The sequence below is a fragment of the Rhinatrema bivittatum genome, chromosome 6 (genome assembly GCF_901001135.1).
Source record: "Rhinatrema bivittatum chromosome 6, aRhiBiv1.1, whole genome shotgun sequence".
NCBI lineage: Eukaryota > Metazoa > Chordata > Amphibia > Gymnophiona > Rhinatrematidae > Rhinatrema > Rhinatrema bivittatum.
In genome coordinates this window covers 313,406,666-313,424,636 of record NC_042620.1, presented here as the reverse complement: position 1 = coordinate 313,424,636, position 17,971 = coordinate 313,406,666, and the positions used below count along the sequence as shown (strand labels likewise).

General features: G+C 45.1%; 1 protein-coding gene across 4 annotated transcripts in view; it reads right to left on the bottom strand.

The window, feature by feature from the left end:
* The window catches only part of HDAC8 (histone deacetylase 8), a 273,689-nt gene that overhangs the window by 204,978 nt on the left and 50,740 nt on the right, over window positions 1–17,971 (bottom strand). For 2 of the 4 annotated variants that reach the window (XM_029607525.1, XM_029607524.1), the window contains exons 5-6: window positions 16,707–16,819; window positions 11,041–11,118 (exon numbers count right to left, since the gene is read on the bottom strand). In XM_029607525.1, the coding sequence (XP_029463385.1) occupies window positions 11,041–11,118; window positions 16,707–16,819 (191 nt within the window). The remainder of the gene's footprint in view (window positions 1–11,040; window positions 11,119–16,706; window positions 16,820–17,971) is intronic. The other 2 variants (XM_029607527.1, XM_029607526.1) reach the window with 1 other exon arrangement.

Below are 17,971 nucleotides of genomic sequence, written 5' to 3'. Positions count from 1 at the left end.
AGATATGAATGCATGCTATCCTAGAAGGGGTTAATGTAACAATACTAAATTATGTGAACCTCTATATGTAAGAAAAAAATAAATCACAGAAAAATAAAAATATTTCTTACTTCCAATATTTTGAGTGGACTATTTAACTGTATAGACAAGCGACCATTATATAGCACAGGGTACAGTATATCTTATCTGGTAACCCATACGTATCTATATAAAGATCATATTTTACTTCTTACTTATTATACTTCCATTTTATCATCAACAAGTATTCAGCATGGACATGTATTTCCTCAGCTAATTCCTGATTGAAAAATATTTTACTTTTCTTTTTCTTCTTTATATTAAAAAATAGTCCAACTAACTTAGGCTCCTAAAACTAATTTATGGAAAGAGAAAATGGCTCTCACCTTGACTTTTTTTCACGATGATGTGCGGCTCTGCTCCATCACAGCGTCTGACACTGATACTTGCCAGCCCTGCCATTTTACACCCAGAAAGCCTAGGAAAAACCCTGGTGTCAAGCATGGGTTAAACCATGTGATCAGGTAAAGCGAATATGCGCTGGTAAAAGAAAATTATTCCTTACCTGCTAATTTTCGTTCCTGTTGTACCACGGATCAGTCCAGACAGTGGGTTGTCTCTCTCTTCCAGCAGATGGAGTCAGAGAAAAGCTTGAAGGGTGCTCTCTTATAGCCTGGAGCGCCCTCTGCGTCCCTCCAGTATTTCTCTGACTCCAGCAGATAAAAGTTGCAGAACATGCGGTTCCCCATTTCAGTTACAAAGGGATAGAAGTTTAGATTTCTCTCTCTCATGCCTTCTTAAATTCTTTCACTGTCTGGATGGATCAAGTTTTAAAAAAAAAAAAGGGTTTCTGGCTTCTCAGTCACTTCCAAACTTGCAGGCAGAACTGGTAGCAGTATTACCTTGCATTTTTCAGAGTAGATATGGTGAGTTTTTGTACTTTTTCCTTCTCAGGCTTCTCTGACTTTCAGGGGTGAATGTTGGTGGTCCAACCTCTCCCCCCCTCACGATGGCACACTGCCCTGAGACGCCGCCTTCCTCGGGGCAGCGCTAGCAGAGAGGCGACATTCCTCTGCTTTTTGTAAAAAGCCAAGTCGTTGTTTTCTGAGCGGAGGTTCTCTTACCTACTCCTGCCAGGCTCCGGGGGTGTTTCTCATTTATTACCAGACTTTCCCTTCCCCCATGCTGCGCTCAGCGCGATGTGCTGCCTGTGGAGAGCCCGGGGCGCGACTCGCCCGCGAAGGCATTTGTTCGAGGTACCTCCCCGGCGGGGAGGGTCCCTCGAGGCCGGCTGGACATTCGTCTTTGCGCTCCCAGATGCGACTGCTCACTGGGGGGCCGGCCTCGATCACGTCTAGCGCGGGATCGGCAGCCATTTTGTTTTCAGAGCCGGGCGCTCCTAGGCAGCCAAATGAGGATTCAGACGGCGGTTTTTCTCCTTCCCCACCGGATTTAACTCTGGTTAACACCCCGGGCCAGGGGGCAACGCCAGACCTTCCTGCCATTCCTCACTCGGGACTTCCATTGGGAGCTCCACCCCCCCCCCCCCTCCCCAGCATTTTTTCAGCGGATTTTGTGCTTCTTTTGCACAGTTTGGCCAGTTTGGAACAGCGCCAGGATGCATCTTCAGGCCCCCCTCCTCCTAAGGTGATTAGATTGACAGATCCTCTGCAGTCCGCGGCACTTCCTCAGGGGTCCACTGGTAACAGTAGAATGCACTTATATGAATAACAATATTTCTGGATTCTATGAATTTATTGTGTGCTATTCTATTTTGTCGTTGAGACCATAAGGCTCTACAGTATTTAATCTGTACATCCAGAAATTTTCCCTTAAATTTATCTTAGCAATGCGATCCCCCCTTCTCTTATGCGGTGGAACATGTTCTAATATTGTCCATTGAAAATCAGTAAAAGAGTGTCCCTCAGATATACAATGTGGGACCATAGGAGATTTAAAGTCCTTAATTGAAATTCTGCTCCGATGTTCCATCAATCGGGTCCATATCTTTTGTGATGTACGTCCTATGTACAATTTTAGGCACGGACATAAGAGTTCATAGATTACGTGGTCAGAATTACAATTTGCTTTATATCTCTGCTTAACCATGTAGCCAGTATTAGGATCCTTCCATGTGGGTCCAGACATGGTGGAATGGCAGAAGTCACATTGCATGCACAGTGTATTTCCTGATCTTATTGCGGGCAAATCTGATTCCTCTGGTAATGCCGCTCTCACTATATGTTGCTTAATATTTTGCCCTCTTGTATATGAGAACATAAGTGTAATTCTAAAAATCTCAAGCGTTGTAAGAACGTGCCAATTACGTTGTATAATCTCTTTGATACTCTTAGTGAAATTGGTATGTTTTAACACACACCATTGTGCCGCAATCTGATCTAGCTTTATATTTCAACAATTGATCCCGGTCCGAGAAACGTGCTCTTGTAAATGCTTTTTTAATTATATTACAATTTCTTAGGGTAACCTCTTTGTTGTAAGAGCGTAGACAATTGATGGGACTGATCTATGAAATCTTGATATTGAGATCCTGTGAAAACGGAAAAACTGCCCAACAGGAAGTCCATTCTTGAAATGTCTCGGGTGATGGCTCTCAAACTTCAACAGATTATTCCTGTCTGTGGGTTTCCGAAAAAGTGTAGTTTGCAAACCTCCTTCTGCGTGCTTTATCAAAATGTCTAAAAAAATCCAATTCTTTCCAATGATATGTAATAGAAAATTTTAAATTCATATAGATACGTGTGGGTTACCAGATAAGATATACTGTACCCTGCGCTATATGATGATCACTGGTCTATACAGTTAATAGTCCACTCAAAATATTGGAAGTAAGAAATATTTTTATTTTTCTATCCTAGAAGCGGTGGCATAGAGAATGTAACTTCAGAGTAGTAAAAAAAACCCAATATGTGTTTGTGAAGGAATTGTTCCACTTTTGATATGTATTGCTGCTGACCAGTCAATAAGGACTAAGAGGTAAATGAAATAAGATTTTATTAAACAGAGAGGTAGGCGATCTATAATGGTCGTCAGGTATACAAAAAAGAATAGATGCCTGGATCTTTTCAAAATATTTATTAAAGTAGATACGTATTCATAAAAGTGTCCGACTCAGGCCAAGTTTCGCAGCACAACAGTCGCTGCCTCAGGGGCTTGGACAATCAAGAATCTCAGATGAATAACAGTAGTATGAAATCATCAAGGGAAGGTCACTGTGAACCATCAAGGGAAGGTCACTGTGAACCAACGCTGAAAGATAACTTGCAAAACGCCGTCATGTATTCAGTCTCTACTCGCCCCTGAGGCAGCGGCTGTTGAGCTGCGAAACTTGGCCTGAGTCGGGCACTTTTATGAATACGTCTCTACTTTAATAAATATTTGGAAAAGATCCAGGCATCTATTCTTTTTTGTATATAAGATTTTATTATCCATAATTTTTCCTAGGTGGGTCTGGTGGTTTAGTGGCAAGTGTTGTGCACTGCAATCCTGAGAACGTGGTCTGGATACCCAGGTCTAACTGGAATTGAGGAGGCTCTGGGGACAGTGTTCAGAGCCTCTTAGGGGAATGAGTCTCAGCCATCACTTAATAAGGACATCTAATGGCCTGACCTAAGAGTACAAAGTGTGCGCCTATTTAAAATCACCATCCTGTTGCATTTAAATATGCTTAAAACCAATTGCACAGTCCAATAGGAAGAAAAGAAAATGACAAGAAAAATAGAAATAAGAATGAAATTAAAAACAATGCTGCAGTAGAGCACAGGAAGACTAAAAAATAATCAAACTAAAGATTAGGAAGTTTTTTGTTTTGTTTTTTTAATTATTGGGGGAAGGCATTGGCCTGTAGTTTCCTATTGTCCTTTGGGCTTCCTGCTCAATTGGCACTGACCTTTGTTAAGACTATGGCACAATGAGCTTTCATATGGAAACACTCACTTTTTTCACTCTATTTTATATCCCCCTCCTGCATCAGGCCAGTCATTGCAGCAACATACCTCTGCCAGGCATCACAACATTCAGCTCACTGCAGAACTTGGATATCATGCCATTTAAAAATGGTGCCATCTGCTTGGAAGACGGCACCAATTTTAAAGCACCAGCAAGCAGGAGTAACTTTTTCCTGCCCATCATGATTGGATCCAGGAAAGAAGTAAGTGGAGGCCAGGGTGAGAGCTCCCTGGCCATGGCAACTATAAAGCACGAGGGTCCTGGGCCTGGCTCTGGCCCCAGGCTTGACCCCACACCTAGGCCATGGCATCAGGCACGGGCCTAGGCTTTGACTCCAGGTCTGGCTCCAGGCTTAGGTCTCTGTACTAGACCTTGGCGCCAAGCTGGCCTGAGCCTAGATCTCACTGCCAGGCCTAGTCCTCAGCATTGGGAAGGCCTTTTTTTTTTTTTTTTTTAATTGATTCTTTTTTTTTTTGTTTAATGTTTTTTCAGTTTGGTAAACTGAAAAAATATTAAATGAACCAAATTAAAACAAACCCAAAAAATGAAAAAACAAACCAAAGTGAAAATGTTGGGGCTGTACATCTTATTATCCAGGTATATTCAACAGCAGACTAATTCTGATAAATCCCATTGAATATCTAGATAAAGTTATGTGCATAACTGTATCTGAACACATTACCTGCTTGTTGATTCTCATTGTTTCTACTCCCTTTTCCGTTTCAGAAGCTCAGGGTCCTAAGGCCATGAATATACTATCGGACCATCTATTTGAGAGGTGGCAGCAGGTAAGAGTCTAATATAAAGCAGAGTTGTTTACCTGTAACAGGTGTTCTCTGAGGACAGCAGGATGTTAGCCCTCACATGTGGGTGACATCATCAGATGGAGCCCCGATGCAGAAAACTTATGTCAACATTTCTAGAACTTTGACTAGGCACAATGAGCATGCCCTATACCACGCGTAACGTAGAATTACAATTCAAAATAAAAAAGTAGGAGAAACCCAACTCCGCGGGGTGGCGGGTGGGTGTTGTGAGGACACCTGCTACAGGTAAGCAATTTTGCTTTCTCCTAGGGCAAGCAGGATAGTAGTCCTCACAAATGAGTGAATACCTAGCTACAGGCTGCTCCCTAACACAAAAGGGGACCAACAGACACCTAACCAGGTGCCAATGGGCACAACACAGGTGCTTTTGGTAATAGAGGGGGAGACAGCCTGAACCCAAACAGGCCCTAGGGTTGGGAGAATTGATTTCTATACCTCAAATAGGTTTCGAAGGACATACTGGCCAAACCTACTGTCATGTCAGCCATTCCAATCCAGACAGTAATGTGATGTGAATGTTTGGAGAGAACTCCACATCGCAGCTTTACAGATCTCCTCCACAGAAACTGCTCCCAAGTTGGCCACTCATGCTGCCATGGCTCTTACAGAATGAGCCTTGACATGACCGCCAAGATGCAATCCTGCCTGGGCATAACAGAAGGAGATGCAATCTGCAAGCCAACTGGATAGTGTCTGTTGGGCAATGGCAACGCCCAACCTATACTTATCAAAAGAAACAAAAAGTTGGGTGGACTGTCTATGGGCTTCTGTCCGTTCCAGATTGAAGGCTAAGGCTCGCTTGCAGTTCAAACTGTGCAGTGCTCGTTTGCCTTGGAGCGAATGGGGCCTGGGAAAGAATATTGGCAGGACGATTAACTGGTTAAGATGGAAATCCGTCACCACCTTAGGCAGGAACTTAGGATGTATATGCAAGACCACCCTGTCGTGATAAAATTTAATATGTGATAAGTTACTAAGACCTGGAGCTTGCTGACCCTGCATGCTGAAGTGACCGCTACCAAAAATATGACCTTCCAGGTCACGTACTTCAGGTCACAGGTGCACAGCAGCTCAAAAAGTGCTTTCATCAGCTAAGTTAACACCATGTTAAGGTCCCAAGACACAGCAGGAGGCCCCCAGGCTTCAATTGAAGCAGGTCCTGCATGAAACGTATAACTATAGGCTGTACAGAGATGGGCGCACCATCTACACCATAGTAGTATGCATCAGCTGTACTCAGATGAACTCTAACAGAGTTAGTTTTCAATCCAGCCTCTGATAGGTGTAGAAGGTAATCAAGCAGGTTTTGTATAGAGCAAGAGAATGGATCTAGGGCCTTCTGCTCACACCACATGGAAAACATCCTCCACTTCAATCTGTAGGACCTTCTAGTGGAAAGCTCTCTAGAAGCCACCAGGACCAGAGAGACAACTTCTGAAAGATCAAGTGGCTGCAGGATTAGCCTCTCAATATCCAGGTTGTGAGTGGCAGGGTCTGGAGTTTGGGATGTGGCATCTTGCCCTGATCTTGCATGATGAGATCTGGGGAAGTCCCCGGATTGATCAGTTTCTGGATGGACAACTTCTACAGGAGCGAGAACCAGACCTGTCTCGGCCATTGAGGATCACAGTCCCTCTGTCCTCGCGAAGCTTCAAGAGAGACTTCGCCACTAAAGAAATTGGAGGTAACACATACAGAAGAACTATGCCCCAAAGTCAGGCAAGAACATCAGAGGCTAATTTGCCATCTGACCTGTATAGAGAGCAGAACTGAGGCGCCTTCCTATTGCAGGGGACACGAACAGATCTACGTCTGGGCTCCCCCAGAGGCAGAATAGCTGATTCTCTACTCCCTGCTCCAGGGACACTCATGGGAACTGAAGGCTCCATTCGGCCTGTCCACTATCACGTTCTCAACTGAGGTGATGGGCTGAGATGGGACGTTGGGTAGTTGAAAACAAATCCTAGTGTCTCCAACACCTGAATGGTCTAGCACGTGGATCTGACGGACCCTGCCTGAGAAGTGCTCTTAACCAGCCAATCATACAGATATGGAAAGACATGCACTCCCAGTCTGCGGAGGTGCGTCACCATGGCAGGGCATTTTGTGAAGACCCGTGAGGCAGACGCAAGCCTGAATGGCAACACTTGATACTAGAAGTGATATGTTCCCATCACAAAAGGTGTGGCTTGGGAAGATCGCGTCCTTTAGGTCAAGGGAGCATAACCAGTCCCATTTTTTCAAAAGGGGTATCAAAGTGTCCAGGGAAACCATCTTGAACTTTTCTCTTTTCAGATACCTGTTCAAGGTCTATTAGGTCTAGGATGGGACGGAGTCCTCTTTGGAATCATGAAGTACCTGGAGTAGAATCCCCACCCTCTTTGCCCTGGTGGTATGGGTTCAACCACTCTGCCCATTAAGAGGGAGAAGAGCTCTGCTTGTAGTACCTCCTGATGCGCTACCGGTCTCCAGTTTGGGCAGAGAAGACAATTTGGCGGGATACCCAATAGATTCAATTGGTACCCTTGGCAGACGATGGACAGAACCCACTAATCTGAGGTTATACTGGGCCACTGGTTCACAAAGAACCGCAGCCTGCCCCCGACCGGAGGGTCCATCATCCCGGGTACAGACAATTCGCTTACACTCCCTTTGGCCCAGTCAAAACCCCATCCCTGGAGTTGTCTGAGGAGCTGGCTGGGGTTTGGGAGCTCTCTGCTGCCTGGGATGGCCGCAGGAGCCCTGATGATGTTGACAGGAATGAGAAGACAGAGGATAGTACTTCCTCTGGCAAAAAAAGTCTTCCTTGGCCCCAGTGTCGACGATCTCTTGGATGAGGATGACCGGTCCGGAGCACTAGCGGAGTTGGAGGGTCTCATAATAGACCTGAAGTTGGGTCACAGCACCCCTCACCTTGTCTCCAAAGAGATTCTCTCCAGTACTCAGCAGTTCAGTGAGTCGTTCCCGTACCTCCTGTCGGAGATCCAAGGCCCGCAGCTATGCCATTCTGCAGGCACAGATTTCCACTGCAGAGACTCTCGATGCCATCTCGAAAACATTGCCGGTCACACGGAGCACGTGTTTCCCACACTCTAGACCCTTGTGCACCAGCAACATGAGGGTGTCTTGCTGCTGCTGAGGCAGCAGCTCAGCCAGCTCCTGCACGTGCTTCTAGATGTCCTGCGAGTATTAGCTCCTGTAGAACTGGTAGTCAACGATGCAGGCGATAAGCATGGTGCCTCGGAACACCTTTATCTCAAGAACGTCCATCGCTCTGTGGTCCTTCCCCAATGGCGCCAAGGAATGGGTCCAAGAGCCCTTGGCCCTTTTGAGAGCAGAATAGAATGCTACCAACTGGCAAGGCAGCTGACACTTATTGAATCCAGCAGCCTTCCGGACAAGGTAGACCCCATTCACCTTCTTGTTAATGGGAGGCACTGTGAGAGGGTGTTCCCATATCCTCAGCAGCAACTCCGTAAGGATCTCGTGTACTGGGACTCCCACAATCTCCTTAGGAGGCTCCTCGAACTGGAGGATCTCAAGCATTTTGTGCCTGGCATCCTCCTCTGTCAAGAGTTGAAATGGGATGACCTCCACCATCACTCTCACAAAACCTGCAAAGGTCAAGTCCTCAGGCGGGGACTTCCTCCATTCACATGGAGGAGAAGGTTCTGACGGGAGATCATTTGAGTGCTCGGAGGACTCAGTCGAATCATCCCCCCAGGGGTCATAGGGACCCTCATCCTCACTGTATGCTACAGGGGACATGGCCCTAGGTGCTCAGCCTTTGTCCAGAGGTGCAGGTACTGGTAGAATTGGACAGGGGAGCTACAAACCTTGGTGTCTCTGCAGGCCTCTGTGGAGCTTACTCAGAGGAGGAACTGGCAACAACCTCTGTATCGGTAGGGAAAGGTCTCAGTGCCCTGCCAGGCACCAATGCTGTCCTGGGAACTGGCACCGGCTGGGTCGGTAACGCACCAATGAGTACATTGAGATATTCCAGAAGTAGTACGAGGACAAGTGGCACCAGGTCCAGTGCTTCCCACTCTAATGCCAGCTGGACTCAATGCTCCAGCTCCTCCTCAAACGCTGCCGATGCCAATACCAACTGGGAGGAAGGAAGGGTGAACAGATCTTCTTCGGACCCATGAGGGGGATTGGCGACTGGCACTAGGACTGGTGGAGACCGTCATGGACCCCCAGCTCTAAAAGAGAATGGGCTCTCCTCTATGAGGGATTGCTTTGGGGGCATCGCGGCAAACACTGGTGCATCCCCGCACAAAGCACCAATCATCAACAGGAACTGGTGCCGATGCTTCTTAGGCTATCCTTGATGCTCGGCTCCATCTTTCCCCGGTGATCAGGTCGAAGACAATGAACCCAGCATCATCGGCCTGGAGAAGATTGACAACGGTCGGTCTCCGGTGCCCCTATTCACCAGCAGCATTGATGGAACAGATGGTCCCGCTGATGTCGATGGCGTGGTGTCCATTGGTGTGGCTCCAAGATCCCTTGATGCTGATGGCTCAGACTTCCCCGAACTGAACAGCGGCAACCCAGATTTCATGCGATATTCCCAGGAAGAGGATACATACTTCATGAGAATCAGGGATAGATATGGTCCTCGGGCACTAGGGACATCGGCAAAAAACAGACGTGACCATGATGGGGCGAAACAAAAGGGCCGCAAAGTCAAAAGTGATGGCGGCGGGCAGCAATGGCCGGCAGGCACAAAGGCACTACCACCATGGGTGGGGGATCAACCGTGAAAGGAAAGTTACCTGAAATGCCAAAATCCCTGACTAGAGACACTACAGGAAGGCACCAAGAGGGACCCGGTGATGGAATCAAAGGAAAAAAACCATGAAAACGCGAAGAGCAAAAATGTTTTCCACAAGGCTAAAAACAGTCAAAGTAAGATACTTGAAAGGTTTTAATGATCCATGGTCAACAATTAATCTTTTCTGTTGGAAAAAAATCAGTAGAACTAGGGGTCACGATTTGAAACTCCAGGGAGGAAGACTCAGAACCAATGTCAGGAAGTATTTCTTCACGGAGAGGGTGGTGGATGCCTGGAATGCCCTTCTGGAGGAAGTGGTGAAGACTAAAACTGTGAAGGATTTCAAAGGGGCATGGGATAAACACTGTGGATCCATAAAGGCTAGAGGATGGGAATGAAGAGAAGAGTCATGGGGGTGGCTTGCTGGAATGATGGCTACTACCTGGTGATTACTACCCTTACTCAATAAGCCTTCACACGGTTAATGCAACTCGAACATTGCTCTCTGCTTCAACAGCAAGGGGAAATGTGGAAAAGAAGATTTACATTCAGACAACATCTAACAAGGCATTGATCTGTGCAGTCTGGGTAAACGAGCATCGGGGTAACTTGCTTGATGCAGCAGTTACTACCCTTAACCATTAAGCCTTATGCTTCATCTTGGATGCAACTCCAACATTACTCTCTGCAGCAACGGCAGGGGGTGGCAGGAAACTCGAATCAATTACCAACAAGGGCCCTGAACTTGGAGGTCGGTGAAACAGTTAAGTATGGGTAAATAAGTGTGGGAGCTTGCTGGGCAGACTGGATGGGCCGTTTGGTCTTTTTCTGCTGTCATTTCTATGTTTCTATGTAAGCTCAATCACACCATGAGGCTTACAGTTCCATGGAAATGAAGAGACTGAAAAGGGATCCCCCGTGAGGACGCGTGGTATAGGGCATGCTCAGTGTGTCTAGTTTTCTGCATTAGGGCTCCATCTGATGATGTCACCCATGTATGAGGACTACCATCCTGATCTTCCTTGGAGAAGTCAACATGTGCTGATAATGGTTTGATTCAAGGCAAATAAGGACATGACAGAAATGTTCTGATTATTTTTTTTTTTTAATTATTATTAATTTAAAAAAAAGACTTTGAATGAGATTAAAATAGTGAGTCCTGGTGCTTATCGCTTCCAGCTCCTATGACTTTGATATCACAAACAAACTGATGCCATCTCTGCAGGACTTGGGAAAAGGGGCCACGAAGAGTGTTAAGCAAAACTGAAATTTTGTAAAGAACTGGTACTTCAAGCATGGAAAGTAGAGTGAGTAAATTGCTAAACTTATCTTTACATTTTGGCTAAGAGGGTTCAATCTGTCCCAGTATTAAAGCTGGCAGTTCTATACTGGTATTAACTGATCTGTCACCCTGGTTTGTTATACCCTGGTTAATAAATCACCTGCCTGGGAAAAATCCGGGTGAGAACTTGTGCAGAGAAACAGTCATGACTTTGGACGTGAAACTGAAGGCATCTTCGACACCTGTGAGGAAGAAACATGAGAGGTAAATACATTATTTACCTGTGCAGAGGGCACTAACTTGAAGGGCTGCATACTAACGAACCCCTGATCCTTCTCAGTACCTCTACCCATCTTCTGCCTGGGAGCACCAGCTCAGCCTGCACCTTGGAGTGGAAGAGGAAGTGTTGTTCCCTGTAAAGAACTGAATCAAGCTTTCTGCCCCACGACAAGATAAAATGTAATTCAAACCGATCATGGGGAGAAAAACATTTTCTTTATCACTGCAAATGGGCAAGTGCTGCTTACGTTTACGTGTTTTTGGGATGTCTTGGAGACTGCAACAGAAGCGTTATGACCTGAAGAGGATCTAATACCATCTAGATGTGATGATTAATTCAGAATAGATGTGCTGAGAAGTTTACTAGGGCAGTCTTCATGAACTTTCAGCCTGGCTTCTCTGTTGTGACTGCAGCCTAAGGTGTAACTTGTATTGGTGAAGGTGACTTTGAAATATACATGTCCACAGGTGACTGAATAAAGACCACCACCTAACGGACGCGTTGGTCAGGATTAGCTTCTCCTCTTATACCTGTTCCAATCACCAAAATTACCAAGGCCTCAGACGTTCAAAGTCTAGAAGAGGCACATCTAACTCTGTAATCTAAGAGCCACAAACAAGTCTGGTATTTAAGATATCCACAATGCATATTTATAAGGCTGATTTGCACACAGTGGCTCAAGCCAAATAAATCTAATGGACATTCACTGTGGATATCTTACAAACTAGGTCTGCCTGTGTGGTCATGACATGTAACATTGAAGCAGAGAAGAAAAATGAATGATGCCAGGAAAGTGAATAGTACAAGATATATTTTATCCATAGAAAGGAGGACATTACATAAAGTTTCCTGGAGTTTTTTTTATTTTCTGGTATTGCAGCGTAAAGAAATGAGCAGCAGAGACTAAGGAAAAATTGGTACTTACCTGCTAATTTTCTTTCCTCAAGTCCTACCAGACCAGTCCAGATGGATGGGTTTTTCTCCTTTACCAGTAGATGGAGGACAGAGAAAAAATGATTTACTGTAAACGGCCTATGTAAGGCACTGTGCTACTTGCAGACACTCAATATTTTTGTATCAAAGCTAAACATTCAACCCTACTCCCATGAGCAGGGGAAACCAAACTCTTAGATGAATCCAAAAGTAGGCCTAACCCCATCCAAACTGAAACAACTATTCAACATGATTATTAAAGTACCTGAATAGATAATACATAAAAAAAGCAGTCTACAGGACCACTAGATGGGACTCAAGGAAAGAAAATCAGCAGGTAAGAACCAATTTTTCCTTCCTCATCGCCCACCAGACAGTTCCAGACAGATGGGATGTACCCACACCACCTTTAAAATGGGAAGGATCCTGAAAGACCTGCTCTCTCAACATGCCAGCTCTAAAAGACACTGTGAATGATGCTTGGACCTCCAACCTACACTATCTGGAAAATGTTTGCAGAGACAACCACGTTGACTCAGTAGAGATCTCTTATGGTGACACCATGGATATTCAGCCCAAGAAACCTCCAGTCCTCTAACTGAATGTCCCTGAAGGCCTCCTGGCACCAAAAAGCCTTCAGAAACAGCAACAGTATCCCTAAACCATGTGGGGCAAGAGAAGCATCAAATATGTTTCTCCTTTCCTAGGACCGCTGCGTGAGACAAAAAAAGGAGGTTCAATCCATGAAATGCCTTCGGCATCTACAATTACAGCCATGGTACATCCAGACAGTGTAAATCCCTACAGACTTTACTCAAACTGAATTCCTTGAAGGATGTCAACTCTAACTGTCCCAGGGAAAAGGAAGATGACACTGCAAACAAAGAGGATGGCATCTTTAGCAAAATGAAAACACCGCCATCTAACCTCATATGAAATTAAGTCTTGCATGACAGATCACAAATAGACCATGCACGCCAAATACGATCCTTCAAAAAAGCCTCTCTAGGGGACCTAAAGAAACTCGGAAATAAACCGGACTACATTTGAATGTGAAGCCAGGGACTGCCTTTGCCTCTCTTCTCTATAACACAAGAACACCGCTACCTGAATTGCAGACAAATCAATGCTAAACCTGTCTACAAACTTTCCTGTAAGAAAGAAAGTAGTACTGAAACTGATGCTTAAATGATGGAGCCATCATCTCCGGACACCGTGCCTCAAACACCTTCCAAATCTGAACTCAGCCTTGCTCTCTGCCAAGAAATTCTAACTTCCGCCAGGGAGGTAGGAGAGATTCCCAAACCACTTTACACCCCCCCCCCCTTCCCAGTGACAAAGCAGCAGAAGGTCTGATATAGCAATCTTCCTGCACTGACCTCCTCCAGCAGGGCCCTTAGTTCCCACACTCAGCAGGAGCCACCATCGCAGAGAAGACGTATGGCTGAAGCAGCAAAAACTGACTCGCCGTTTGCTGACCTCCTCAGGCAGGGCTCTTAGTTCCTGTGCCAAACTGGAGCCGCCACAGTATAGGAGAGCCCAATGGCTGAAGTAAAATAATATGACTTGCCGCTAGCCGACCTCCTCAGACAGGACCCTTATTTCCCATGACAAATGAGATCCTGGCCATGCAGCTGAGGAAAAAAACGGACTCGTTGCTTCCCTTCTCTCCTGCTGCCAGTAATGGACCCCCAAATTACCTCCGCACCGCTGGAGACGCCACTGCTTGCTAGCACCATCCTCTGTTTTCCTCCCTCCATTCTGAGAAGCACGGACTCTTTTTTTTTTGTTTTGTTTTAGTAAGCCATTGGAAAAACAACAAATGGTATACTTTCCTGATGAAGGCTACAGGTCCAGGGGAGAGAGGGAGCCAGCACCACTGGCTTTCAGGTGCCCCCAATAAGTGGGATCTAGCAATGCAAAGGGTTTCCAAACCCCCGGCAAATCTCTGCTCTACTAGGGGAATAGACGACAAACAGCCTAGCCACCCATGGAAGCAATCTATCCACCAGAACTCTGACTGCAGGATTTGACACCTCTACTATCTGCTGGAGATAGAGAAATACTGAATGTCTGCAGGTGGTACAGTATCTTAAGTAAGCTGTTACGGTAAGTCTTTTGTTCTCCATCAACATCTGCTGGTAGGGGAGAAATCCCTGTCTGTTTGGCCTAGTCTGGTGGATGATGAGGAATATCGTTTTGGCATAGCTCCCTTCCAACACTTAACTACATCCCTTCAGATATACCGACTTGGAATGCACTTCTTTGGAACATCGAGTTATACAATACACAATCTGATAGCGTTTCCCTAATTGAAATGTTTGGAAGGATAAACTGGATCACGAGGACTGCATCTCTAGACAAGAAAATGGTCATCCATCCTGAACCTGCTTTGAAAGGCCCAGTCCTGCCTTGTTTTTCATGATAAATGGTGACTAAAACTACTGCAGAACTGAACTTTGGCCATAGCCTTTCCAGCCCTCTTCCAAACTAGGCGAGGGTGTGTATTTGGGAGGCGATGTGTGGCGTGTACACACATGCATGCTGCTGCTCTGCTCCCAGGTATATATTCAGTGAGCAGAAACCCAGCGAGAAAGACAGAATGGCACTAGATTACGTAACAGGTAGGTATGCGTCTTACTACAAAGTGGTCTCTCGGGGCGAAAGACAAGAAGAACAAAGCCATTCCAACATCCTACCAGTGGCAAGCAAGATGAGGCAGCCAATACTGAGGACCTTGCAATGACCTCTTGTTATAGACGTAGAGATGGAAAAGGAAATTATATTTTTAGGGGTTTAGGTGTCAAAATGACATGTTTCTTTGGTCCCTTCCGCCTGCTTCTGGATCACCACGCCAGTCTTTTGTCTGTGAAGACCCTTCATCAGGAAACAGGTCAACACCCCTGTTCTGATCTAAAATGAAAAAGGTTTCATGCTGTGCTATGACGTTCCCCCTCCCCTTACCCCAGCATCCATTTCCTAAGCCAAACACAGACATGCTCTCCTGCACCTTCCCCAGAGTCTGCTCTGCTCATGAACATAATACAAACCAAATGTGGTTTAAAAAAAAATAGTCAACAAAGGAAGCACAATGTCAAAGCTGGGAAAGGAGGAAGTTGTAAAACACTGCTTCCCCCCCAATCTGCCACATTTGTTCCACAGAGTTCAGGTTTAGCTTGGGCCAACTGAAAGATTACCGAGGGGCAGAAAGTCCAAGAACAATACTGAAGTTGACGTGCAGGGTGCAGCTCCCACCAGATCCATCGGCACATAGTGCAGGGCACACCGCTGATAAGAGATCATCATCAGAACAAGATACTTTCAAACACCTCACTGCATCCTCTATTCACATAACGTATTCTGCTTATGTTTTACCTGTTCCCCAGCGTACAGGAGACTTACTTCAGTTGGAGGTTTTACAGCATGGATGAGATGTTAAACTGAGATTTTCATCTTAACTCAAAGCGTGACTAAACTCTAAGAAACAGGAATAGCTTATTCTTACATTTTTTGGCCTTTAGCCTTCCTCTTGCCCAACCATAAACATATGACAGGGTTGGCTAAGGCCTGAGGACCTATGGTGTTAGTCACCATACACCTCTCCACTCTCTCAGATGCAGGCTGTGAACATGGGCACCTTTTGGAACTGTTGCCCCAGGTACCCTGAAGGGCCCAATAGGCATCGCTAAAGATGCCTGTGCCTCCCTCTCCCCTTCCACAGGTCTACTTCCATGAAATCGCCGACATTAGCCAATGTTTCGCACAAAGCTGTCTCAAGGCATTTCTTATACGACACAGCGTAGAACATCTGATCTTTTCTTTCAGTGCGGAATCCACCGCCAGTAACGATTTGACCTGTGGAAGGGAAGGACTAATGGACTATCGACATACTGGCACAGATAAGTTTCAAAGTGTCGTTTGAAATTTTCTGTTTTGAGTGGTATAAGGAAAGAAATGTTGGACTCATTCTAACTAGAAGAAAAAATACAGAGCAGTAATAAGAGAACACAGTTGTGTCTTCAACCATTGGGGTTCTTTAATCCTTTTCCACAGCTTCCTAAAACAGCGTTTTTTTTAAAGTAATCTATGAAATTGGACAGCATTTTCTAAGTAATCTATGAAATTGGACAGCATTTTCTAAGTAATCTATTAAATTGGACAGCATTTTCTAAGCAAATATTTACAGAAAAAGGAAATAAAAAATAGAAAAATAAAAAATATTGTTTCAAGAATAAAATATAAATTTGGTAGGATGGAGGGTTTTTTGTTTGGTTTTTTTTAAGATCGATGATTACATCACCCCATAAATGCTGTATGTTCTATAAGAACTAGCAGGAGGTTCTGAGGTCTTTTTCCTCCAAATTACAAACATCTGGGTAGGTTGACACTATCAATTGCTTGAATTTTAATGTGGAGATCTTTGTTGTTTGGGACATTTTCTAGCTCCACACACATACCTTTTGATTGGTAATTTTGCTCTCTGCCATCTCACAGTGTTCAAGCCACTGAGATTATATGTTACAATCCAGGGATAGCAAAGAGGTTCTTTAAAGTCTATAATGCGTTGCTGCCTTTAGAGCACACGCTCTGTCTCTACAGCATATAAAGGTATCTTACCATCGCCATGGTGCAGGTCAAAATCGATATACAACACTCGATCATATTTCTGTCGCAATCGCAGAATTCCCAGGACAGCATCATTTAAATAACAAAACCCTGAAGCTTCATCTCTGAAAGACAAATTGTGGTATTCAGTTAAGGCAAAAAATGAAAACTTTACTGACTGCACAAGCCACCGCTACTCTCCACCACACAGATTCTGCATATGCCTCACTACTGAACAATGGAATGCGATGCAGGTCAGGACTGTATGTGCAGGTCTCAGTGCTGGAATAGCAGGAAGTGTTGCAGGTCAGGACTGAGGTGCTTTGGTAGAGTTGTGTATGGATCTCCATACTGGAATAGCAGACGGATTTGATGCAGTTCAGGACAGGTGCATTGGAAGAGCTCGAAGTTTGGTTATCAGTACTGTAATAGCAAGGGGTGTGCTACAAATAAGTATTGGTAGAGTTGTGTACGGATCTCTATACTGGAATAAAGAAAAATTGGTTCTTACCTGTTAATTTTTGTTCCTGTATAGCACAGACCAGTGGGTTATTCATCCCCTCCAGCAGATGGAGTCAGAAAACAAAACTCTGAAGCACTGCTACTTAACTGAGAGTGCCACCTGCAGAATCTCAGTACTGACCTGTATCCAAGCCAAGATACTTTAAAAACCCCTTCACACAGATATAGGGAACTAAAGGTTGCATACCCCTGAACTATAAACCTTGTTCGTCAAGAACCAAACAAGACAAGGAAGTGAATCCTGAAACTGACCTCTAAAAGAGGTATTCTTTATGAAACAGAAAACTTCCGTACTATACAGCAAAACTTGTCAGGAAATCAGTCTTTCGGCATCAAACAGGAGGGCCTCTGGGCTGATCTACGGTATTACAGGAATGAAAATTAGCAGGTAAGAACCAATTTTCCTTTCCTGAACATACCCCGATCAGTCCAGACCAGTGAGATGTACCTAAGCACCCCTAAACTGGGCGGGCCCCCAAAAGACCCATGCATAGAACACACTCCCCGAAGGACGGCTCATCCTGCACCGTGATATCCAGATGATAATGTCTGATAAATGTATGAATTGAGGACCACACTGATGCCCTACAAATCTCCTGTGGTGACAGAAGTTGACACTCAGTGCCCGCAAATCGACAGGAATTTGTCTGCCCTTACAAAAGGACAAACCGATTATTTGAGCAATGAAAGGCATTAGTAACCTCCAAATAACAAAGTAGTGTCCGCCGCACATCCAGAAGATGCAATTCTCTATC